General features: G+C 34.2%; 1 protein-coding gene across 5 annotated transcripts in view; it reads left to right on the top strand.

Moving 5' to 3' along the window:
- LOC131801571 (protein late bloomer-like) overlaps nt 1-26,362 on the top strand; it is a 61,188-nt gene extending 34,826 nt beyond the window's left edge. For all 5 annotated transcript variants that reach the window (XM_059120367.1, XM_059120370.1, XM_059120371.1 and 2 more), the window contains 4 exons: nt 19,913-20,086; nt 20,301-20,462; nt 20,525-20,722; nt 25,847-26,362. In XM_059120367.1, the coding sequence (XP_058976350.1) occupies nt 19,913-20,086; nt 20,301-20,462; nt 20,525-20,722; nt 25,847-25,918 (606 nt within the window). In that variant the 3' untranslated portion in view covers nt 25,919-26,362. The remainder of the gene's footprint in view (nt 1-19,912; nt 20,087-20,300; nt 20,463-20,524; nt 20,723-25,846) is intronic.
- Nucleotides 26,363-27,797: the final 1,435 nt, after the last annotated feature.

Here is a 27,797-nt window from a genome sequence, read left to right on the forward strand (position 1 = left end):
AATAAGAAAACATAAAAAAATCTACTTATTTTTGAAAAAAAAGTTAGAAAATTTGACATATCAATGTTCCCAAAAGTTGATGCATCTACCAGTATTCTTCTACCATGAACAGATCTAAGTTTAAATCGTGACTTTGACGTGATAATACAACACTGCATAAGAATAGGGATTCGTAGGTCGACTTTCGCCTGATCGTCTTCTATTGATACTAACATATCGAAGTCGATTTTTACCCGTTATAAAACGAGACGATGTTGAGATTATACATTTTTTGTATACTTTTATACCCTCCACCATACATAGTATGGAGGGTATATTAAGTTCGTCTTTTCGTTTGTCGAAATAATAATTTTAGAACCAACAAAGTATATATTCTTGATTAGCATGAAATTCTAAGACGATTTAGCACTGTCCGCCCGTGTGTTGTAATCACTAAACTAAGATAGGAAGCAAAAATTTTGCACAGATCTGTCTTTTGTCTGCAGTGAGGTCAAGTTCCACGATATCGTATCGGTCCACGATATCGTATAGCCTCCATATAACGGTGTCTCGCAGAATATTCGATATTTTGACGATTTTATGTACATTAATCACCGGAGTTTATGAAACTTCGTATTTAGAATTCGTAATGGGTACTACAGCCTATGCCAAAAAATCGGGTAGCCTCCATACAACGGTACCTCCCTATATTCGGTATTTTGATGATTTTAGCTACCTTATTCACTGATTTTTTATACCCTTCACCATACTATGGAGGGTATATTAACTTTGTCATCCCGTTTGTAACTCCTCGAAATACTCATGTCAGACCCAAAAAAGTATATATATTCTTGATCAGCGTAAAATTCTAAGTCGATTTAGCCATGTCCGTCCGTCTGTCTGTCTGTTTTAATCACGCTATCTTTCGAACGAATTGAGATAGAAGGCTAAAAATTTGCACACGTGTTTATTTTTCCAGTAGGCAGGTTAAGTTCGTAAATGGGCCATGTAGGTCCACGTTTTCATATAGCCCCCATACAACGGTACCTCCCGATATTCGGTATTTTGATGATTTTAGCGACATTATTCACCGGAATTGTTTGAGATGTCGTATTTGAAGTTCGTAATGGATACTACAGCCTAAGACAGAAAAAATTCTGTGCAGGTCCACGTCTTCGTATAGCCCCCATCTAACGGTACCTCCCTATATTCGGTATTTTGAGGATTTTAGTGACATTATTAACCGGAATTGTTTGAGATGTCGTATTTGAAGTTCGTAATGGATACTAAGACAGAAAAAATTCTGTGCAGGTCCACGTCTTCGTATAGCCCCCATCTAACGGTACCTCCCTATATTCGGTATTTTGAGGATTTTAGCGTCATTATTAACCGGAATTGTTTCAAATTACCTATTTAGAGTTCGCAATGGAAACTACAGTCTGTGACAGAAAATTGTCTATGCAGGTCCACGTCTTCGTATAGGTCCAATGTACCAGTACCTCCATATATACGGGATTTTGACGATTTGAGGTACAATACCCACCGAAATTGTTTGAGATGTCGTATTTAAAGTTCGTAATGGATGCTACAACCTATGACAGCTCCGATATAACGGCACCTCCCTATATACGATTTTTTGATGATTTTAGCTACATAATTCACCGGATTTTTTTTTCAAGTTTCGTTCCAAATGGTGAATGGTATTCAAAGTTCGGAACGGCCGAACTTATTGTGTTTTTACTTTTTATCTATCGGAAAGATGTAATAATCGGCCTATGTCTTTTTCTGCATAAGGATAGGGATTCGTAGGTCGACTTTCGACTAATCTTCTTCTTTTGATACTAACACGTTGAAGTCGACTTTTGCTCGTTATAAAACGCGAAAATGTTGAAATTATAAATTTGTTGTTAACATTTTATTTTAATACGAACTGAAAAAAACATTTGGTGATTGTTAAAAACCTTAAAAGTAGATTCTTCTTTCCAATCTCCACCCTACATGAACATTTCCTATTTATTTTATTCTTGGGGTACAAAACGCATCACTGAACTTTAATTCGTTTTATTTTCATTGTATTTCTTTATTACTAAATCTCCAGCGAATCTTAATATTTTTGAACTTGTTCGTAATGTCTCCAATTTCGAGCGACACAATTCAAAGTGATATTAAGAACAATTAAAAAAAAAAATTGGATTGAATGTGAGAATTGCTTTTTTTCAAAAGACGTTTTAGCAACCAGAATAAATTTATCCAATTCAAAACTGAGTTTTTGGCGAAGAGGAGGAGGCGGTTACTGCGAGCGGGAGAAAATTATAATTTAAACGGCATTGTATTTCAATTAAAAGTCATTCATCCATTTTCAGCTTAACTGTTATAGTATCAACTACTAATTCCCCTCAACGATAGTGTCTCCCGTTATTCCCTTAATGAGAATCGTTCCACATTTTATTATTCCAAAGAATTGTTTACCAAAATATTAATATGCAAATCCAGCATTTTTATAAAATAAATTTCCAAAGAATAAATATTCATTAATACTTTATTTGTAAGAATTGTTTATTAAAATATTGATATGCAATTCAACATTTTATTCCAGACAAATTTCCAAAGAATTGTTTACTTAAATATTAATATTAGCCTAAAACTGTATTTTCTTTTCTGCTGCATTTCCGACAACGAAAATGCAGCAATAAACAGAATTTTAGTATATAAGCCAGTGAAAAATAAAGAAAGCAAGTTATAATTCCAAACCACACCAAACGTCTTTTTTTTAGTCAAAGTTTTTTCCGCAAATAAAAGTGGCGCAGTCGGTAGGATACCGCAAAGTCCTATCCAACGTATAAAAATAATAATGCTAGGAACACAATTGGAGCGAACGACGAATTTCGCCCTACGCGGCGACAAAATGAGCCGCGAAAATTCGTCGTATGGAACACAATACCGACGAAATTATAAAACAGCTGATGAAGTTGTTTACTTTTTGCTCATTTGTTGACTACAATGAATTATACAAGAACACATAATTCTTTACGTTCTCTATTATAATTTCACTTATGTCCATCTTCTCTATTATAAATTCACTGATATCCATCTTCACTCAGGCGCAAGTACACAAATAAATAAACAAATTAATTATGTTTTTTTTATACGAGTAACAGATAGTAGAGTGACCATAACAAATTTTAAAGTAAAAAGTAACTTTATTTACTAAAACACATAAAATTCGTACAAGTATGGCCACCTTGTACTGTTTTGTTCGCCGGTCGCCGGCGTATGAAATAGAAATAAAGCTAATTGAGTTCGCGGCGACCGACGAAATTTTCGCCGGTGCCGTGATTGTGTGCACTTCCATATACACATATGTGTTTTATTTTTGACGACGAACATACGCCGCGAAAAAATTCGTCGTTCGCTCCAATTGTGTTCCTAGCATAAAACAGATTTTATTGTGCGCGATAGAACTAGGATTTTAATCCTTAGTGCGGTATTCGAAATATCCTTTATAAGATTAAAGGATACACAAATTTTGTGAAGGAAAAAAAAGTAAAAAGGATATTAAGAAATATCCCGGTGACTAAAAAAATATTAGTGGAACCAGGAAGGATATAAAGATCTATCCTTTTGGTGAACATCCTTGTGTCAGAAGGAAACCTAGTGAAAAAAAAAAAGGATATTAAGAAATATCCTTGTGACTAAAAAAACATTAGTGGAACCAGAAAGGATATAAAGATCTATCCTTTTGGTGAACATCCTTGTGTCAGAAGGAAACCTAGTGAAAAAAAAAAAGGATATTCCTTCAGTGGATTATAAACTTCAAAAAACAACAACCATAATATAAAGACTGATTAAAACTATATTAAACAAAAACAAGAAAAAATAACCAATACAACAACAAAACAAAATAAAATTTAAAATACAAGCAAACAACAACAAGGAGAAGTAATAAAACAACAGCAACTATTGGAGCAATATTGTAAAGAAATAACATTACCAACAAACCAATAAAGAACAGTTCATGCCGAGAACTGCACCGTGGAAGACCCTACTACTAAGAAGAAAGTAAACCTGCAATCCTTAGCACCAACAACCAAATTACAAAGTAAGACTATCTCTAGAAATCTATAATTAAGAATAACTTGTATATTTTATAAGAAAATATTTAACATACCTTTGTGAAAAATCGTGTAGGAAAATAATTCCCTACAAGCAATTGTTGAAAATTTTTTTTTTTCCTCTCCTCCCTCTTTCCCATTTCAATGAGCGATAGTGACTCATTATCAGAGTACCCATCAGACTTTGAATACATACCAAAAAACTCTAATAACGGATCGACAGCATTAGAACTTGACTCAGGGATTGAATCGAATGATGGATACCTGACTGACGAAAGAACAGAACATTACATTCGTGACATAAGAAGTAGCAGAAACAGACGCATTTTTAGAAAGAAACTCAGACAATATTTTAGACGTAGATAAACAAAAAAAAAAAAAAAAAAAAAAAAAAAAACTAAACAGGACTATAACCCAAAATATAAAGGAAAATAAATAACTAAAATGGCAGAACAGGCCGAAAATCAGATTAATAGACTAATCATAGACCCGCTAAAATACTTAAACAACTTACCGGAGTTCTATGGGGATTCAAAAAACTTACAGACTTTTACTACCCTCGTTGACCGAATTTACCCACACTTACGCACATACGACGAATTGTCCCAATTACTTTTCTCCGACATTATAAAGTCCAAACTCAAAGGAAAAGCTAGGCAGGCAATTGAGATAAACTGCCACGCGATTTCATGGACTGACATAAAAAACATGTTGCAAAACAATTTTGGGGACAGACGTTCTAGTGAAGAACTTTTCGACGAACTAAGGAGTGTGACTTTCAGGACGAACACACTAGACTTCTATAATGACGTAAAGGACAAATTGCACAGACTAAACAACAAACTGGTAGTTATACTAGGAGAAGGTGAAGCAACTAGGCAAAGTGCGATTAATAATAAACGCACCGCTTTAAACATTTTTAAAAGCAAAATTCCAGAGCCTATGAAATCCATCCTGCTCTGTAGGAACCCAGGAGACTTGGAACAGGCCATGGACATATTATTTCAAGCCGGCTACGCATACACCGGAAACAATGAAAATAGAGCACAGACCAATGCACAATCTAGTAAACGAAGAAATTACCAACAACCATTCGTAAACCAAGGAAGAAATTACCAACAACCATTCCCAAACCAAGGAAGAAATTACCAACAACCATTCCCAAACCAAGGAAGAAATTACCAACAACCATTCCCAAACCAAGGAAGAAATCACCAACCACCATTCGCAAATCAAGGAAGAAATCACCAACCACAATTCATAAACCAAGGAAGAAATTACCAACAACCATTCCCAAACCACGAAGGAAATTTCCAAAACCCTTTCCATGCAAACAGACAAAACGCTAGAAATCAGCCTGAACCCATGGAAATAGGCACAGCCGAAAATTTTCGGGACAGAGCCTCAACAGGCAATTACCATATATAATGGTAAAAACCAAGTTAGGTCATTTGAGACTGATAGTGGATACTGGAGCCACTAATTCAATTATTAATCCAGGAATTTGTCATCCGAAATGGATACACCAAATAAAACCTCTTGTTATTAAAACTCTCCAACACCAAGTTACCATAACAGAAAAGGCAGTAATTCCAGCATTTCAAGAATTTAATATAACTAATAATGCGTTAGAGTTTTATGTTTTAAAATTTCACAATCACTATGATGGATTACTAGGCAACGATATACTTAAAACATACAATACTTGCATAAATTATAAAAACAATTCCATACAAATAAACGGACAAGACATGCCAATACTTTTTGACAATAAAAATAGCGAAAATAGAGAAGAAACAAATGACAAACCAATATTTTTTGAAGAACAATATAACAAAAACTTAAGTAAAATCATGCCCACGCAGAAGGTAGGCGATGATACCAGGGATATGAAGCAATATCATAGCTTGGAACAACAAATTAGGACACAACACCTTAATTCTGAAGAGAAAAGATGTCTCTTACAGCTAATAAAAAAATACTCTTCAATCTTCTTCCAAGAAAATACTCGATTGAGTTTTACCAACGTTATAAAGCATAAAATTCGGACAACAAACAATGTTCCAATAATTAGTAAATCCTATAGATATCCTTACATACATAAAAGAGAAGTCGAAGGACAGATACAAGAAATGTTGCAAAATAATATAATAAGGCATAGCAATTCGCCTTATTCTGCCCCTATTTGGATTGTGCCAAAAAAAGCCGATGCAAGTGGGAAGAACAAATGGAGACTTGTCATTGATTACCGTAAATTAAATGAAGTTACAATCGATGATAAGTACCCCATACCTAACATTGACGAAATACTCGACAAACTGGGAAGATGCCAGTATTTTACAACACTTGACCTCGCAAAAGGATTTCATCAGATTGAAATCGAAGAGGAGGACATCCATAAAACTGCCTTCAGTGTAGAAGGAGGCCATTACGAGTTTTTACGAATGCCGTTTGGGCTAAAGACAGCCCCAGCGACATTCCAAAGGTTGATGAACTACGTCCTTAGAGACTATATCAACAAAATCTGTCTGGTTTATCTAGACGATGTGATAATATTTTCCACCTCATTGCAGGAACACATAAATTCATTAAAACTTGTTTTTAACCGTTTGCAAGAAGCCAACCTCAAGGTCCAATTGGACAAGTCGGAATTTTTAAAAAAGGAAACTGAATTCCTTGGCCATGTCGTGACATTAGAAGGTATAAAACCTAACCCAAAAAAAATCGAGTGCATAGTTAACTTCCCCATCCCCAAATCACCCAAACAAATTAAACAATTCCTAGGTTTGACTGGTTATTATCGAAAATTCATAAAAGATTATTCGCTAATAGCTAAACCCATGACAAAATGTCTTAAAAAGGATGCCAAAATAAACATATCCAATCCAGAATATCAGGAAAGCTTTAATACGCTAAGAAACTTACTAATACACGACCCAATCCTCGCTTACCCCGACTTTACTAAGAAATTCACCCTAACAACAGACGCTAGTAATTTTGCCCTTGGAGCGATACTATCTCAAGATAACCACCCGATTTGCTATGCTAGTCGTACCCTAAATGATCACGAGATCAATTACAGTACGATAGAAAAAGAACTTCTAGCAATTATTTGGGCCACAAAATACTTTCGCCCATACCTTTTCGGACGCAAGTTCATAATCGAGACAGATCACAAACCGCTAACATGGCTCTTTTCGATTAAAGAACCCAACTCAAAACTAGTCAGATGGAGGCTCAAGTTGTCAGAATTCGATTATGAGATTAAATACAAAAAGGGAACAAAAAACAGTAATGCAGATGCATTATCAAGGATCGAAAATAAAATTGTTGAGATCAATTCATTAGAAAACATCCAACCCATTCTTAAAGAGAGCGATTCACCTATAAATTTATTTAAAAACCAACTCATCATAAAAAAAATTCATTCCGGATCAGCAAGGATAAAAACCGAAAACATCTTTCAGAATATTAGAAAAACTGTAACAATAAAAGAACTAGATAAAGAGTATGCAATTATGATTTTAAAAACCCACTGTCACCCAACACAAATAAATGCAGTTCTGATAGACAATGAATTTTACGACACTTTCAGAGACACTTGTAGGGAATTCTTTTCAAATAATAACGGATTCAAATTAATCAGGACTTTTAAGAAACTAGACGATATAGAAGACGAACTCCAACTAACAAACATAATTGAGGAAGAACATCTAAGCAAAAATCACAGAGGAATTCAGGTAGTGTTCGAGGAACTAAAAACAAAAATTTATAACCCCAAACTTAAATTAAGGATAACCCAGTTCATTAACAATTGCGAAATATGCACATTGGAAAAGTATGACAGAAGACCACCTAGACTACCTTACAAACTAACGGAAACACCCACAAAACCCAGAGAAATATTACACTTAGACGTTTTCTATACACTAGAGAAACAACTTTACTTAACTATAATTGACAAATTTTCAAAACACGCCACAGCATACAAAATTAATGGAAGATCATGGATAGAGTTTAAATCAAAGTTAATGCAATATACCAGCACATTTGGAAGAATAGAAAAAATTGTTGTCGACAATGAGTTAGGATTTAAAGCCATTCCGATTCAAGAATATTTAAGGAAAGAGAACATTAATATACACTACACATCAAACAGTAACCATACATCCAACGCAGATATCGAACGACTTCACAATACATTGAACGAACACTTAAGATTACTACGACATGACGAACAATCCAAAGACGAAACGACAGAGGAAAAAATATCACGTATCATTGGATTTTATAATAATACTATTCATAGCACCACACAAATCAAACCTATAGACTTTATAAATGGCAAAGTACATGAGGATAAATATCCCGAAATACATGATCTAATATTAAAGAAGAAAAATAACTATATTAATAAACTTAACAAAAATAGAACCGATATAGTGATAGAGGAAGGTACAAACTATATAAGAGAAATTCGAGGGGGTAAAAATCATAGGAGGTACAGAAAGATAGAATCTAAGAAAGTCGATGAAGATCATATTGAAAACACAAAAACAGGGCATAAATATTACAAAGCACATATAAGACCCCAAAAGAAATATCAAGACAAGAATAACCCAAAAATTAAAGCAAAATCTAGATAATTACCATCCCCTTTCAGATGATTAACTGGATCATAATAATGGTTGCATTTACTACAGCAATCAAGACTCAAACTATCGACTTACAAGACTTATCGAACAATAATGGTTACATACCGATAAAAACAGGAGAGACCAATACCGTAGAACACTACATAAAAGTACTGCACATAATAACACTACAGAATTCGAACGAACTATGGAGATAATTAAAACCAACATTGACACCCTAAAGACATCCAGTAGCGAATCAAAAACATTAATCAGTACAATAAACAAGAACTTTATGCTACTAAAAGCGAAAATAGAAAATCTTAACCCACATTTTAGAAAGAAACGGGCACTCTTAAACATTATAGGAAAAGGCTTAAAAATGATTGCAGGTACAATGGACAGCGATGATGAAGAACAAATAACTGAAGCTCTCAAATCTCTACATTCGAACGAAGAAAACTTAACTAACAAAATGAACAAACTAACTTATATAAACAATGTCATGAACTCCCAAATCCAGAACATAACTAACCATATAAACTATCAGCAAAACATTATCGGGGACTACTTAGTCAAATTCAAGAATATTATAGGGAATAAAATTTCAACCATAGAGGACGAGATAACATTTATAGAACACATATACCAGATTAACAACGACATCTCACTCCTACGGCATCACGTAGACGACATAGGACAGATTATTTTCTCCGGGAAACTGGGAATAATTCCCACAGATATTCTCACCCAAACAGAACTCGATTTAATCACAAGCTTTGACAGCTATACCAATATAAAAGTAGCCATAGCACGTAATGAAGGGAACGTTATAATAATTCTCTCTATACCACAATATTCCCAAGATTCACTATCCAAGGTAACATTCGTACCCATTCCTGACAAAAATAATAAATCCATAATGGTTAATCATTCTGATGTTCTTATAGATTTAGAAAGAAATATTTATAGCACGTATATTAAAGATAACCTAAAAAGAAATCTTATAAAAATTAATGATAATTGTTTGAACAATATACTAAACTTTGAAGAAGCTAATTGCAAAACGCAAACATTAAATACACAAGAAATTAACGAAATAATTCCAGGAGTATTAATCCTTAAACACTTTAACAGTACGATATCACATAATTGTAACAAAGATAAATTAAAAATTTCAGGAAATTACTTAATCAAATTCGAAAATTGTGAAGTAAACATGTTAAACAAAACCTTTACGAATTTTAAAATAAAAATACAAGACAAGTTTATCCTACCTAACCTTATAACAAAAATTAAAGATACCAGTAACACAACACTTGCAGACATAAAACTTGAAAATTTATATCTAAAACAAATAGAATACGAGGAAACACTGAAACAAGTACTATATACAGATAAAAACTCAAAAATAATTGGCTATAGTATAGATATTTTAATCGGTACATCAATATGTATCTTAATTATATTTATATATCTCTTTAAGAATAAACAAACCTATGTTCCAAATGTACAATTAAAAAACCAAACTATTATAAACAATCCGGCAAAGATAATATAATTTCGTCGGAGCCTCAAACTAAGGGTGGGGGTGTTATAGTATCAACTACTAATTCCCCTCAACGATAGTGTCTCCCGTTATTCCCTTAATGAGAATCGTTCCACATTTTATTATTCCAAAGAATTGTTTACCAAAATATTAATATGCAAATCCAGCATTTTTATAAAATAAATTTCCAAAGAATAAATATTCATTAATACTTTATTTGTAAGAATTGTTTATTAAAATATTGATATGCAATTCAACATTTTATTCCAGACAAATTTCCAAAGAATTGTTTACTTAAATATTAATATTAGCCTAAAACTGTATTTTCTTTTCTGCTGCATTTCCGACAACGAAAATGCAGCAATAAACAGAATTTTAGTATATAAGCCAGTGAAAAATAAAGAAAGCAAGTTATAATTCCAAACCACACCAAACGTCTTTTTTTTAGTCAAAGTTTTTTCCGCAAATAAAAGTCTTAACCTCCAGTTACATCCACAACCGTGTAGCTTTAAGTCAACAATAACACTACTGTTGTTGTTCACACTATCACACCATATACATATATATTGTATCGAGTATACAATACAAATACAAACAATTGCATAAAAATGTCAACTTTGATGATGAAAAATGCTAATTATTAGCAAGCTTGGTTTTACTATTTTAAAAGTATACACCACCTCGCAAAAAAGCGAGTTCTCTTCCTTAAAATTTTATTAAAGTTCATTTAAAACAAGTAAAAAAGCAATAAGTTCGGCTGGGCCGAACTTTGAATACCCTTCACCATTTGGGGCAAATTAGGAAACTTTCAAAAAATCCATTAAAAATTCTGTTAAAATGATAAAAAAAATCCGAATATCGGAAGGTTCCGATATATGGTGGATTAAAGATATTGTGGACCTATATAGACAATTCCGTTATATGGGGGATATACGATATCGTGGACCTATGTAGACGATTCTCTGTCAGGGGATAAAGTACTCACAAAGAACTCCTTGTGTACAATTTTAGACAATTCCATTCAAAAATGTGGCTAAAATCATCAAAATACTGAATATCGGTGGGTACCGCTATATGGGGGCTATACGAAGATGTGGACCCATACAGCCCATCTCGAACTTGACCAGCCTGCAGACAAAAGACAGATCTGCGCAAAATTTTAGCTTTCTATCTTAATTCGTTTTGACTGTTTCAAATTTTGGTATTTAAAGTTCGTAATGGGATATACAGTCTACGACAGAAATTTGTCTATGCAGGTCCAGACCTTCGTATAGGCCCCAATATAACGGGAGATTTTAACAGAATTTTTGGCCAATGTTTTTTGAAAATTTCCACATTTGTTTCAAATTGTGGAGGATATTAAAAGTTCGGTCCGGCCAAAGTTACTGCTTTTTTACTTGTTTATATTAACTTTGTCATTCCGTTTGTAACTCCTCGAAATATTTATAATAGACTCCACTAAGTATATATATTCTGGATCAGCGTAAAATCCTAAAACGATTTAGCCCTGTCCGTCCGTCCGTCCGTCTGGCTGTCTGTTATAATCATACTATCTTTGGAACAAATTGATAGAAGGCTAAAATTTTGCATACATGCAAAGCTTACCAGTAGGCAGGCTAAGTTCGTAAATGGGCCATATCGGCCACGTTTTCGTATAGCCCCCATATACCGGTACCTCCGGTTATTCGGTATTCTCATGATTTCTGCGACATTATTTACCGAAATTATTTAAAATTTCGTATTTAAAGTTCGTAATGAGTACTGCAGCCTATGACAAACATTTTTGTATGCATGTTTCAAATTTGGTATTTGAAGTTCGTAATGCATACATATGACAAAAAATTTCATAAGCAGGTCCACGTCTTCGTATAGTCTCTATATAACAGTTTTCATTTAAGTGGTAGTTTTCGGAAGTTTTTTATTTTTAAATTTCAAGTTTCTTCCAAATGCTTTTTTACTTGTTATATTTCTAAATGTAGCATTCTTTACCATCCTGATCACATTTTTATTATTGTCAGTTTGGTATTATGATTAAGTGGTTTCCTCCCACTTTAATGATAACAAAATAGCTATAAAACAACAGTAAATAATTGCAAAAAAAAAAAAAAAAAAAAAAAACAAATATATAATAATAAAAATAACAGATGTTTCAAAATGTGCAAGAAATTGTAAATTAATCCAAGCTATGACTAACGACTTTTTGTTCTGTTTACAAACGACTTTGATAATTGAAAATAATCCAATAAATACACAAAGGACTTAACTGACAAAATAATGATTCGTTTTACACGTGTAGTAAATCTTCTGTTCGCTTTTCCTAAACAAAGACACGTTTGAATTTATATGCAAAAAAATTAATTTTTGTTGATGTGGAACAACAAATTATAGATCATTAAACATTCCAAATGAGAAAAAAGTAGAGTTTCTCGTTTTGACTTAACGTCGTACAATGCTCCGCAATTAATTTTTTTATATGCGTCTACAGTGTTTAGATTTTTTAACTTAACTGCTGCATGTATGCTATTCAATTTGTTGATTAGTTGACCTCGACATGACCAATTATTGCAGAGAAAACGAACTTTGCTTACTTGAGACATAATATTGCAGCAAATAATTATGGAAATAATAATGGCAGAGGAAAATGTATGGTCCATTTTTGCAGTTCAGCATGTATGATAACATGCATTTATGAAAAGCGTTTCGAATTCCACAATGCATCTTCTTAAGGGCGCTGCTGTGAGTGCTCCAAAACTAGTGTGCAAATGAAAACTATCAATCCACCCCCTCTGGCTATTCCATAGAAATTTTTTCATAAAATTTCCAAGACTTTACACAAATTTCACACTTACCTATATTTCGGTTAATATTAGATTTAGATCCTTGTAAGGTTGGATCGGTTAGACGGTATTCAAGGAATGCTCAATTAATTTCATGTTTTTATGTTCACATCAGAGTACAGATTTGCTCGTTTCCACTCGGGATCGAAAAATGCTCCCGAGCGTGATTGCTCGAAGAGTAGTAGTAGTATGCGGGGTTTACTGTCTACTCTTTTGTTTTGTCTGGGAGTGCTGCAGAGTCAGTCCTTTTGCAAAATTAGAGTGGGAACAGAATCGGAGTGAGAGTTTGCTCTTACAGTGAAATCGAGTGGAAAAATATTTTATTTGTTGATTTGTATGTTCTTGTGTGTGTAACAGCAAACCTGTTTTGATGTTGCTGTGAACCGTGGGATTTTGTAACAAAACAACGAAGGAACAGGTAAAAAATGTATCAGTCGGGTTTGCCGACAGATGTATACCCAGCCCCGATTTGCGTCAAAAACCAGAAAATTCGATTTGCGTCGTTGCAATTTCAAGTTGTGTCGGTCCGAGTTACATTGTGGATTACTATTTTTTTTTTTTTGCTTTTGCAGTGCTCGATCTTTTCTGTCGTTTAGCATTTTTACAGCTTCTGGCAACACTGATCGTCGCCTGTACGTCAACAAATTTTCAAATAAATAAAATGAAATAAGGGGAATTCCCTTCTTTATGGTGCTATATGTACATACATATGTAAACGAATTTATTTGTTGAATTTAATAAATGTGTTTTCTTAATTTATTGTTTTGTTATTTCTTTATAATAATTATAAACATTTTTTGAAGTCAATTGAATAAATAAAAATATATTCATATTTTCAAAATCTTGAATTCTATGTGGGGGAGGTACCAGAAGAAATGGTACGATCTCTACCATCTTTATAAAAGATCTTGTGTTGATGGACATATTGAGATGTACCGAGTCTGAATGAAATCGGATGTTAATATCGCGTTTTATGAGCTTCATGGATATTCAAAATATTAACCCATTGTGGGGGAGGTACCAGAAGAAAAAGACCTATATATCCCTACTTCACAGCATATCTTGTATTAGTATAAATAATGGGATGTATGAAATATGAAGAGAGCCGGATGATTATTTCGGATTTTATAATCGTTTTGGTTATTCAAAACTTTGATCCTTTGTGGGGGAGGTACCAGAAGGAGTGGACCGATATATTCTTTATCTTCACAACAGACCTTGGGTTAATAAAAATATTGTGATGTGTGTAATGTGAAGACAATCCGACTCCTACATCATATTTTAAAGAGTTATAATTTTTTAAAATTTTTTCACCGATGTTGTCCATTTTCGCACCTGACCTAGCACTGATGCAAATGTTAGTATTTGCAAAGTTATATCAAAATCGGATTATCCTTCCTTCTTCTGTGCAGTAAAAAAAAAAATATATATATCGAGTTCGGAGATGGGCAATATCGGTTCACTCCTTCTGGTATCTCCCCCACAAAAGGTCGTAATTCTCAAAAAAAAAAAAAATATATATATATATATATATATATATATATATATATATATATATATATATATATATATATATATATATATATATATATATATAAAAATATATATATATATATATATTGCCCATCTCCGAACTCGATCTAAGTTTGATAATAATATTACAATGTACCATGTTTGGACCAAATCGGATACTCCCTACGAGATTTATCGTGATCACCAGCCAGACAGATGGACGAACAGAGATCGCTAGATCCGTTTCAAATGCAGCTTTGGTTTGAGAAAAGACACTTACATTAAAATACAATGTAATGGTATGACAAAAACTGTAAATATTACAATGTACTAAGTTTGGACCAAATCGGATACTCCCTAAGAGATTTATCATGATCACCATCCAGACAGATGGACGAACAGACATCGCTAGATCCGTTTCAAATGCAGCTTTGGTTTGAGAAAAGACACTTACATTAAAATACAATGTAATGGTATGACAAAAACTGTAAAGAGTGCTCGGAATCTGCTTGTTTTAAAACAAATGTTGCTCTCACTCTAAAATAAACAAAACAAACTCGCCCTTATTCGAGCGAGCCGCCGGAGAAACATTGTATGTATAGTTCCACATTTTTTATGGCCCCCATATAGCGGTACCTTCTGATATTCGGTATTATGATGATCTTTGCCACATTTTCCATGGATTGGTCTAAAAATTGGTATTTATACTTCACAATGGGTTATTGCTCCTGCGAGCCAACATTGAAAATTTAGGTCCACGTTTTCCTATAGCGCAAATATAACGATACCCAACGATATTCGGTGTTTTGATAGTCTAGTCTTAATGTTAATGTTTTTTACTTGTTCGATGTCACTTATAAAAGTTATGGTAAATTATCTTACCAATCCACAGAATGAGTAGTGAAAAAAGAGTAGAATTAGCCAATTTTACTCCTACTCGGAAACGAACCTAGCGTACTTGCTCTTATTAAAGTGGCATAGAAAAATACAGTATGCCCATTTCTTTATTTTACTGCAAGAAATACTCTCTCTCTCTCTCTGTCGAATCCGAGTAGAATGGGAAACTCGCCCAGCATTTCAAAGCTCTGGAGTCAGCTGATTGGGGCAACCCATAACATAATTGAAAATTGTTTAATTAATTGTAAAACCGAGTGATACATTCCAACCTTTTCTGCGAATATTCTGTTGATTTCACTGAATGACTAATTTAGCCCGAATGTTCGTAACAATGCATCACAATATTTCTAGATAAGTGACATATATTGTTTTGATAAGATAAAACCTTTTTGAAATTTAAGAAATGTTCTTCCGGAATAATAAGGTTGTTATTCACCATCACCGAGTCCGGAAATGTGTGTGTGTGTGTGTGCATATCATAACCTTCAGACTGTTGCACCTATTCAAACACCAGTCATCGTATGCGCAATTAACCGCAAACACCTTGCGGTTGGGATGTGTAATAAACAATTTCACAGAATTCCAGGCTAAAATATGTAGCTAATCTCGATGTGTGAAAATATTAGAAAATTTAGATTTTTTCTCAAATAAACAACTATAACAAAATGCAATGACTGGAAATAAATAGTTGGCGCCCACAATGGGTGGTGTTGGCGTTAATTTAATGACCAAGTGTTGTTGCTGTTTACACGGCAATCGAATGCAAGCCACAAACGTTAGGTAAATGTTGCTACATTTGCTGTACACACACACACACTCATTTGAATGTAGCTGAAATCACAGTCGGGAATAATTAAACGATTCGTGGGCTTTTGAACGTTTTTGAATTTCTTATTAAACCAAACCAAAAAAAACAAAAAAATTAAAATTAGTGAGAAATTTATATTGCAACGAGATGCATATTTAGATTCGGTTGCAATTCAGTGCCACTTGACCTGAACACTCCCACATTGCACAAATGCCATAAAAGTTTACTGCATCGAGAGGATCTAATTGCTTCAATGAACAACCAGCAAACATAACTACATACATGTATCTGAACATTTTGTATAGCTTCCATGGAAAACACTTATACCGAGAGATGTGCAAACCAGCAATTTAAAATACCCGATCTGTTTTAATTAAAGTTATGATATTTTCGCAATTGCATCTGGTTCAATTACTAGGCGATGAATCATTTTGAAAAACAACAATTTTTTTATACAAGGTTCAATAAATGTTGCATCAAAATCAACAGGGGGTTATTTTTTATTTATATAAAATATCTTTTTCTAATGATTGTTTTTGTTTAGTTTAGAAAAACAAAGAAAATATTTATTTAATTCAAAATTATTTATATATTTCTGAAAAAGAAAGCAAACGGAAAATAAACAAATTTTGCCACATGCCGATCTCAATAAATCGCAAGCACCAATTTAATCAAACTTCTTTTCAACGGAATCGTAGCAGGAAAAAATATTCTACAAAATTATTATACCCTCCACATTGAAAAGGAGGGTATATTAACTTTATCATTCCGTTTGTAACATCCCTAAATATTCGTCGTAGACCCCATAAAGTATTTATTTTCATATATCATAATCAGAATAAAATTCTAAGTTGATTTAACGTTGTCCGTCTGTCTGTCGAAATCACGATACAGCCCACATTATTTCGCAAAGAGCTTCAAAATTTGGCACAACAATTTGAATTGTGTCTAGGATAATTGGTATTGAAAATGAGATATATCAGTCCACGTTTTGATAAAGCCGCCATATAACGGTACCTCCCTATTTCGGTATTTTGATGATTTTCGCAACATTTTTCACGGATTTGTCTAAAAATCGGTATTTATAGGTCATAATGGGTTCTAGCTCCCATGGTGAAACATTGTATGTATAGGTCCAAGTTTTTGTATAGCCCCCAATAGCATCAAATTTTAGAATAAGTTTAGATTTGTTCGAATTGGTCACCTTCGGCACGAATTATGGCCTTCAAACGGCCAATGAAATCGTCACACACCGCCCGAATATTGCTCTGCGGTATTTTGACCCAATCCCGGCAAGGGGTGATCGACACTTTGGTATTTTTTAGTGCCAACCTTGCTTTTCAAAATACTGCAGACACAATAGTCCAACGGATTGGTATCCGGTGATTTTGGTGGCCATTGTGCACTGGAAATGAAGCGAGGAACCTCATTTTGTAACCATTCTTGGGTGTCGCGTGCTGAGTGCGATGGTGCCTGTTGGAATGTCCAAGGACTGTCTTTAATACCCCCTCCAGAATATTTTCGCGACAATATTCTGCATTTATTCTGATGCCACGGTCAATTAATAGAAGCGGAGAGCGACCATCGACTGCCCACATCATCACCATGGTCGCCGCTTGAGTTCTGGTGGCCAACCGAAGGTGCACATTTCCAGCTAACATCTTTGGCAAGTAAACACGATCAATTTGTTTGTTTACAAACTGCTGGACAACGAATGTTTTCTCATCAAACAAAACCAAATTCGGCAGTTCACCACTTTCGGCCAAGCAAAGCAACTCTTTAGCTCGTTTAAGTCTATTTTCTTTCTGTTGCGGTGTAAGTTCTTGCACTTTTTGGAATTTCAATGGCTTTACCCCGAGCTCATTTGTCAATATTTGCCGAATGGAATATTGCGATATGTTCAGCTCACGAACCATTTTTTGGCCACTGCGATGCGGGTTTCGATTAAGTCGCTTCTTTACTTTTCGAACCACTTCTGCTAATGTTGCTGTTTTCTTCTGTCCATTTCCCTGACGTCGGGCTAAGCTACCGATATCACGGTATCGAGCGATAGTACGAGACACAAAAGAGTGGCTTAGAAATGGCATAAGTCTGAAGAATTATTTGCCTTATGTGGTAAACGGAATATTATCGGAGGCAATTTTTTTAGTTACATTGCCAACAGATACTGGGGTGGTTGGCTGAAGCGGTTCTCGTTGCTATCGGCGCTAGTTGTTCTGTTAGTAAACGGATTATTTTTTACTGAGATTTTTAATGGTACCGATTTTTAATTTATTTCATGCTCTGTTTTAGATTCTGCAAAAATGTTACTGGAAATTTGAAAAAAAAACTTTGCATTTCAAGGAGGATGGCGTTATAACCAAAAAAGAAATGTTTTTGGGGTGAGAATAATATTAAACAAATACCAACCTCATTGTTTATGTTTTTCAAATGCAAAATACACATTGGCCATATGGATGTATATAAAAAACAGAATATTTTATTTAATTTGACCAAATTCATTCGAATTTTAAATTTTGGAATGTGCTTTGATTACGATCACTTTCAAAAATTGCGACTCGACGTTTGTTTTCTGTTCGAAAACTTAAAGGTGAGAATACATAAAACGCTTTTGTTCTAGCTTCTTCGGAAAAGAACGAAGGGCCAGAAAAGAACTGAGTCAACCTAAAACTTCTTTGTACCTCCACGAAGAAGCCGATGACTTAAGACAGTCAGAAAAGCCTTTTATGTACCTTCCCCTTCAGGTGTAGATACATATAATACTTTTACTGGCTTTTAGGTGAGAACACATAGAACAAGCTTTTTGATGGCTTAATACAACGGCTGGCTTCTGCATAAAAAAATAAGTGTAGGGTGAACAACTATAAATAAAGGGCCGAAATTAAACCAAGTCAACCGAAAACTTCTTTGTTCTTTTACGAATAAATTATATAATTATTATGTACTTGCACCTATAGCCAAGACCTAAAACGGTAAAGACTAGACAAAATGCATTTTGAGCAAATGGTTTGTATCTACAGCACATGACCGAGTCCTGTTAATATAAAACCACAATTGCAGAAACGAATGACGAATAGAAGTTTGAAGAATCAAAAAATGTGGTTTCAAAATTCTATTACTTACACCTTTCCAAAAATTTGCACATTACCGTAGCGGTTTAAATCAGTTAAGATTGGTAACTATGTTGTTATGATATCATAACAACAGAGGTATTTTAACAGGGTTGCCATATTTTGGTTGTCTCTTATCCCATCTTTACACTTCTATGTCTTTGCCTACAGTCTAGAACAGCAAAATCAAACTATGCGAGAAAAGAAGTCGAAAATCGAATTTTGCCCAAGGTAAAAATCGAAAGGTCGACATTTCGTAATGTATTTTCGATTTTGAGTCGTAGATTTATAATTTAATTAGAATATACACTGTCATTTATTATCGGTTACTTGACAGTGTGAATTCTTAATTCTCTCAGTCGAAAACAGTCGTGGTTGGAGGGAAAATAAGAAACTAATTTTGAAACTTCAAAATAATTTCTCTATATTTATTTTCAAAATAATAATGAAGAATAATTTTTATTTTCTTTTCAGCTATTGGCATCTGTTCTAATTGGGTTTGGCGCCTATGTAATCTGTACAAATGAAACAAATGAGATTGGCACAATGGGTGCCTATGGCTATATAGCCATTGGTGTTGCCACATTTGTGGTATTTATATTTTTAAATGTGGGCGCTATGCGTGACAATGTCTGCTGTACGGTGACGGTAAGAAATATAAAAAAAAATAATATCGCAATTGTAAAAAAACAGATGTTGAAGTCCACCAAGCAACTTAACCTCAAAAAAAAATGCGGTCAGGTCTGTTTGAAGATCATCGCTGTTTTGCGGTAATTGTGGTTGAGGTTATACGATTTCATTCTCAAATATAACCACTTGAACATGGAAATATTAAATAATTTATAATATCCCCCTTTTTCAGTTTATTGTGCTCATGGTTCTAATCATTTTTGCTCAAGGCGTTGTGGCCTTCTTTATGATTGCCGGACGGGAATCGGTTGCCTCAAATCTAGCCAATGAATTGGATGCCACATGGGAGAAGGAATTAAAGAACCACGGTGCCATGTCAATTTATGAAAATTGGGTAACGTATCTCGAATATTAGTAACTTCGCGTTTAAATTAATTTCGTTTTGCTCTTTTGCAGTTCGATTGCTGTGGTCGCGCCAGTCCTCAGGATTACATTGTTGCTGGACGTTTGCCGCCACCAACGTGTTTTGTTGGTCATGATATAAGCCTACCGGAAAATCTCATTGAAAGTGGTTGCCGCATTAAGTTCGAAGATTATTGGTTGGAATTGTTGGGCATATTCAATATACTTGCCTGTGTTTTAATTGGCTTGGAGGTAGGTTTAGGGAAAAATTGGAATCTAAAAGGATTTTTTATGCTTTTGGCAAATTGTTGACTTGAAATATATTAGTTATCTGCAAAGTCCATGGAAGATAGGAAAATAAGGCTCTTAACTACGAGAGAACCGTTACATGAGTGAAATGCGAGATAGTCTAAGTGAGGGTAAAAAGAGGGACCACTTGTCCTCACGGAATCACACATAAACCAGGGTAGCTCTGTGGAACGCTTTAAATTGTTTGCTATGCCAAGCACGCCACACTGTTCAAGGGAGTTGAAAATATTTCCTTCCTGCCAAGTTTGAGTAGTTAGAATAGCAATTATATGTGTTGGTAACGCTTGTAGTATGTGGAATCCCAAGAAAAAAGTTCAAGTGCTTATGTCAGCAGCTGGCTTCTTCGTAAAAGGACGAACAAAGACCTAAAATGGTCTTAGACCTTTCCAAAAATTTGCATATTTACTTAGCGGTTTAAATCAGTAAACATTAGTAACTATGTTGTTATGATATCATAACAACAGAGGTATTTTCACGGGTTTGCCATATTTTGACTCTGTCTTATCCCATCTTTATACTTCTATGTCTTTGGGACAAAGACTCGAAGGTTGCACAGGTGTAAATAATGGGCCAAAATCGAACTAAGTCAACCTAAAACACCTTTGTTCTTTTTAGACGAAGAATATAGGTAGACGCGTCGACACAGCTGCTGGGACAATGAACTGTTAAACCAATTTTGAAATTGAAAATGTTAAATGAAAAATCATTTAAATTTATAAAAATTGTTGAAAAAAGCGAATAATAATTACCTCCGAATGACGTAGTATAAGAAAACATATAAAATCTCTTATATTTGAAAAAACATTTCAATTTTTTGTTGACATATCAATGCTCCCAAGCGTTGATGCATCTACCTCTATTCTTCTGCCATGTTAACGCCAAAATCGATTAGTCGGCTTACTTATCCCTAGTACGTTAGCGTCACTGTAACTAACGATCGTTCTCTTTGTCGCTCGTTGTTGAACCTCGCAAATTACTCGTATTTTCCTGTCATTATACCCTCCACCTTGGAAAGGAGGGTATATTAACTTTGTCATTCCGTTTGTAACATCCTTAAATATTCGTCGTAGACCCCATAAAGTATATATATTCATAATCGGCATAAAATTCTAAGTCGATTTAACGATGTCCGTCTGTCTGTTGAAATCACGATACAGCCCACATTATTTGACGTAGAGCGCCAAAATTTAGCAGAGTAATTTGTATTGTGTCTAGGATGGTTGGTATTGAAAATGAGATATATCGGTCCACGTTTTGTTATAGTCCCCATATAACGCTACCTCCCGATATTCGGTATTTTGATTATTTTTGACACATTTTTCACGGATTTGTCTAAAAATTGGTATTTGTTGGTCATAATGGGCTCCAGCTCCGGTTGGGAAACATTGCATGTATGGGTCCACGATTTGGTATAGCCCCCATATAAAGTACCTCCCGATATTCGGTATTTTGATGAATTGTCTGAAAATTGGTATCTGTATGTCATAATGGGTTCTAGCTCCTTTGGCGAAACATTGAACTGATTTGTCTAAAAATTGGTATTTGTCGATCATAATGGGTCCTAGTTAGTGTGGCGAAACATTGTATGTATAGGTCCAAGTTTTGGTATAGTCCCCATATAACGGTACCTCCCGATATTCGGTATTTTGATGATTTTTGCCACTTTTTTCACGGGTTTGTCTGAAAATTGGTATTTGTATGTTATAATGGGTTTTAGCTCCTTTGGCGAAACATTGCATGTATAGATCCACGATTTGGTATAGCCCCCATATAACGGTACCTCCCGATATTCGGCATTTTAATGGTTTTTGCCACATTTCTTCGCGGATTTCTTTTGGCGAAACACTGTATACATAGGTCCACGTTTTTGTATAGCCCCATATAACCGTATTTCCGGATATTCGATATTTTGATAATTTTTGGCTCTAATGTTTCCTTTACCCTAAGATGGAGGGTATTAAAAGTTTGACCCGGCCGAACTTAATGTTTTTTTACTTGTTCTTCTAATTAATTTGTCGTTTTTATTAATTTCTATACCCTCCACCGTTCTATGGAGGGTATATTAACTTTGTCATTCCGTTTGTAACTCCTCGAAATATTCATGTCAGACCCAACAAAGCATATATATTCTTGATCAGCGTAAAATTCTAAGTCGATTTAGCGATGTCCGTCTGTCTGTCTGTTGCAATCACGCTATCTTTCGAACGAATTGAGATAGAAGGCTAAAATTTTGCAGTTAAGTTCGTAAATGGTTGATTTTAGCGACATTATTCACCGGAATTGTCTCAAGTTTGGCATTTGAAGTTTGTAATGGATTCTACAGCTTATGACAGAAAATTGTCTCTGCAGGTCCACGTCTACCCCTATAGCTTTACCTCCCAAAATTCGATATTTTGATGATTTTAGCGTCATTATTCACCGTAGTAGTTTCAATGGAATGGAATCGTATGTTAATTTCGCGTTTTATGAGCTTCATTGATATTAAAAATTTTGACACCGATATATCCCATCTTCACAGAAGATCTAGTGTTAGTAGAAATAATAGGATGTGTGAAATATGAAGAGAATCGTATGCTAATTTTGGATTCTATGATCGTTTTGGTTATTCAAAACGTTGACCCTTTGTGGTGGAGGTACCAGAAGAAATGGTCCGATCTCTGCCATCTTTAGAACAGATCTTGCCTTGAGGGAAATATTGAGATGTGCCAAGTCTGAATGAAATCAAATGTTAATTTCGCGTTGATATTCAAAATGTTGACAATTTGTGGGGGAGGTACCAGAAAGAGTGGAAAGATGGATATATTCCATCTTCACACCAGACCTTGGATTGATCAAAATTTTGTGATCTGCGTAATTTGAAGACGATCGGACCTTCCATCACATCTTATAAGAGTTGTAATTATTCAAAATTTTGACCATTTGTTGGGGAGGTACTGGATGCAGTGGACCGACATTGTCGATTTTCGCAACTGTCGTAGCATTGATGCAAATACTAGGATTTGTAAATTTGTAGGAAAGTCGGATTATCCTTTCTGTTTATGTGCAGAAAAAAAATTTATAATTTTTTTTTTAAATTTTGACCTTTTATGGGGGATGTACCAGTAGGAGTGAACCGATATTCCCCATTTCAGAACTTGATCTAAGTTTGATAATAATATTACGCTTGGCACATCGTTATATTATTATTATTGTATCAGACCAAAGGGGTATCCGACCCTTCGAGAGTTATCGTGTGCACCAGCCAGACAGACAGACGGACGGACGTACATCGCTAGAGCGACTTCAAATGTCCTGAAATGGATTTGGTCCAAAGAGATCTAGGGTCTAAAACCTTTATTTCGATGAGGCACGTTTTGGCTGTATCAGCCATATGGCTGAGGGTATATCTTTACGCCAAGCTCCCTGTAGTAGCAACCGAAAGATAAACTATATGTTACCACCACCACAACAACGTCAACGAGAATTATACCTCAGGAGTTGTTTCGATGTTTCTGCTAGATGTGTGGCTAATCCGCGATAAATAGTACTGTGGATAGATTGTTAGTCAGTCAATTGAGCGTTGCGTTACATACGTGTCACAAAATTTGTTGTTGTCAGGTTAAAAATTACGAACGGAAAAATTGCATGTTAAAAGTGAAATGTTACCAACACTCTTTCAGTCTGTAGACCTCAGCGACTACTTTAGTTTCATCGGCGACATATCGACAAATATTGTCAGTTACGGAAATTGTTATTTAAATTAATGCTGTTATGGATAATTGTCGTTAATTCTGTCGTTAAATAGTTAGATAATCCCACTACCGACATACATTTTTAAATGTTTTTTTATACCCTACACCACAAGGTGGTCAGGGTATTATGTCTTTGTGCATTTGTTTGTAACAGGCAAAAGGAAACGAGATAGACCCATAGTTCCTTTTGATGATCTGCATAGAATCACATTCTGAGTTGATTTATGCATGTCGGTCCGTCTGTCCGTCCGTCTGTCCATGTATTCTTGTGAACAAAATGCAGGTCGCATTTATTATCCGATTGAGATGAAATTTTGCAAACAACATTTGTTTGGCCCAAGGACGAACCCTATTGGAGATAATCGGTAAAAATTTAGATATAGCTCCCATATATATCTTCGTCCGATTTGCCTTTTATTGTGCACCAAACGTGTAATATCATCCCGAATAGTATGGAATTTTGCACATACAACCAAATTAGGCCTGAAAATAAGTATGTCGAAATCGGTTCAGATATAGCTATAGCTCCCATATATATTGTTCATCCGATTTGTTATTTTTGTCCTCCGCAGCCGTAATATGCACTCTGTAACAACAATATTTGGGAAAATATATCAACTGCAGCTCAGAAATACCTTTGCTAAATTTTATCGAGATCGGTTCAGATTTGGATATAGCTCCCATATATAACTTCGTCCGATTTACCATTTATTGTGCACCAAACGTCTAATATTTGTCCAAATGGAATTTGGCACATACGACCGAATTTAGTCTAGAAGGTAGTATGCCAAATTTGGTGAAGGTCGGTTCAGATATAGTTATTTGTTGTATTTGTTACCCACAGCCGTAATATGCACTCCGTAACAACGATATTCAGGGAAATATATCAAATACAGCTCAGAAATATTATTGCCAAATTTTATCGAGATCGGTTCAGATTTGGATATAGTTCCCATATATATTTTTATCCGATTTCAAATTAATTTCGCACCAAATGGGCAATACAAGTCCGAATTTAAAAGATACAAATGCTTCGGCATATTTAGTCCTTTGAATTTTAAATTATAATTATAATCATAGGGTGTATGATTGAATCCTCCCATAAAAACTTTTAATTATTAAGTAGAGCTCAACTAAATTAGCAAAGTGGTGTAGGGTATCATAAAATCGTCCCCGCCCGACTTTAGGACTTTCTTTACTGGTTTTTTTTTTAAGGTAAACTAAAAACAAACCATAGAATATTAGGTGGAATTGAAAATTTACATTTTTCAAGCAATGTTTAAAATCATTTTTACTCACATTTTTTTCTAATTTATTATTTTCTATTTTTTTGCAGCTAATTCTTTCCTTTATCGCCTGCTGTTTGTGTGTCAGTATTCGTAACGAACGTCGAAGATCGTATTATTAAAACGAATTGGGTATCGAAACAAACTAGGCAATGTCGTGCCCTGAATGCCCTAATTTATGTAATAAGAACTTTGTAACATATTCAAAAAACCCATCCTCCGACGAAGCTCAAAACATAAATCGATCGCATTCAAAAGGGAAATTTTAACCAAATTATAATTAAATACAGTTGAAATTAATGCATTTCAAATCAGTTATAATTATTTGATTTGGTTAAAATTTCCCATTTTTGTTAGTTTCCTATTTATTAATTGTGTTGCCTTACAAAAAAACTAAAAGAAAGTAGTTTTACTTGTAGACATACAGATATGACATGTTATGTAGCATTAGTGTTCATTTTTTCAAATCTGGCCTAGCTTTTATTGTTTTGTTAATATTCGAAATCAAAAATGTGATTCAAGAGGCACATGAATAAAAATATTTTTTATATTTTTCAATAAAAAAACCTGTTTTGATTAGTTGACTAGTAGTTATGGTATTATGATTTCAATCGAGTTAATACAAAATTATATACGTATTTTTATAAAATTATTTTTTATAGAAAAAAATGATTTTTATTTAAAATAAGAAAATAAAAGATGTGTTGTTGTATTATTTAGAAGATTTTCCAAAAGATTTTTAGTATTCTAAAATTTTGCATTAAGAACAACCGATATTTCAAATACGACGACAGGATATATAAACAAAAGAAAGGACTGCCAATGGGTTCACCAGCTTCTCCAGTTGTGGCGGATATAGTCATGGAGAAACTTGTAGACACCTGCATGAAAAAACTGACGACGAAACCAAAAATATTAACGTAATACGCGATCGATCTTTTTATGATAACTGGGGAAGGTGCAATCAATGATACATTGAATATACTTAACAGTTTTGGCAACAATATCAAATTCACCATGGAGGATGAAATGAATGGATGTTTACCATATCTGGACACAATAATATATAGAAATAAGGACAAATTAGAATTAGACTGGTATCAGAAACCCACGGCATCGGGAAGAATTATAAATTTCTTTTCGAAACATCCAAAGCAAATGATTATAAACACTGCAAAGAATTTAGTACATAGAGTAATGAGCATTAGTGACGAGAAATTCCATAACAAGAACAAACACAAAATCCGAGAGATTCTAAAAAACAACAATTTTCCAATAAGAATAATAAATAGATTAATAGACAGACGGAATACTCCCAAAGTAACTCAAACGAATGAAAACATATATATAAATCTATGGTTTACCTTCCAAATTTATCAGAACGATTCCAAAACTAGCATTTTTTTGACAAGAACAAATAAAACAACAACACTCTCAAAAAGCTGTTTAGCAATACAAAAGACAAAATACAAAACTCTGATCAACACAATGTGATATACCAAATACAATGTGGTGGCAATCCTAACGAAAAATGTTGGTACCACAAAAAATAAATTAAAAACTAGACTATCAGTTCATAAGTCTGATTTAAAAATGAGAAAATTACACAAAAAAAAACAAAAAAAAAGCTTGCGGAATGTATAGGGTGAGATAAAAAACTGCATCGAAGTCAGACGCCATAATTTTTACATTTTTTTTTAATTTTATTGAATGAAAGCAAAAATTTTCGGAAATAGCATAAAATTTTAAAATAAATTTAGATTTGTTCAAATTGGTCACCTTTGGTACGAATTATGGACTTAAAATGGTCAATGAAACAGTCACACGCTGCCCGAATGTTGCTTTGCGCTGTTTTAGCCCGTTCCCGGCGAAGTGCTTGCTTGTGGTAATCGACACTTTGGTATTTTTTGGTGCCAACCTTGCTTTCCAAAATACTCTAGACACAATAGTCTAACGGATTAGTATCCGGATATTTTAATGGCCATTGTGCGCTGGAAATGA

This window comes from Musca domestica, unplaced genomic scaffold (genome assembly GCF_030504385.1).
Source record: "Musca domestica strain aabys unplaced genomic scaffold, Musca_domestica.polishedcontigs.V.1.1 17, whole genome shotgun sequence".
Taxonomy (NCBI): Eukaryota; Metazoa; Arthropoda; class Insecta; order Diptera; family Muscidae; genus Musca; species Musca domestica.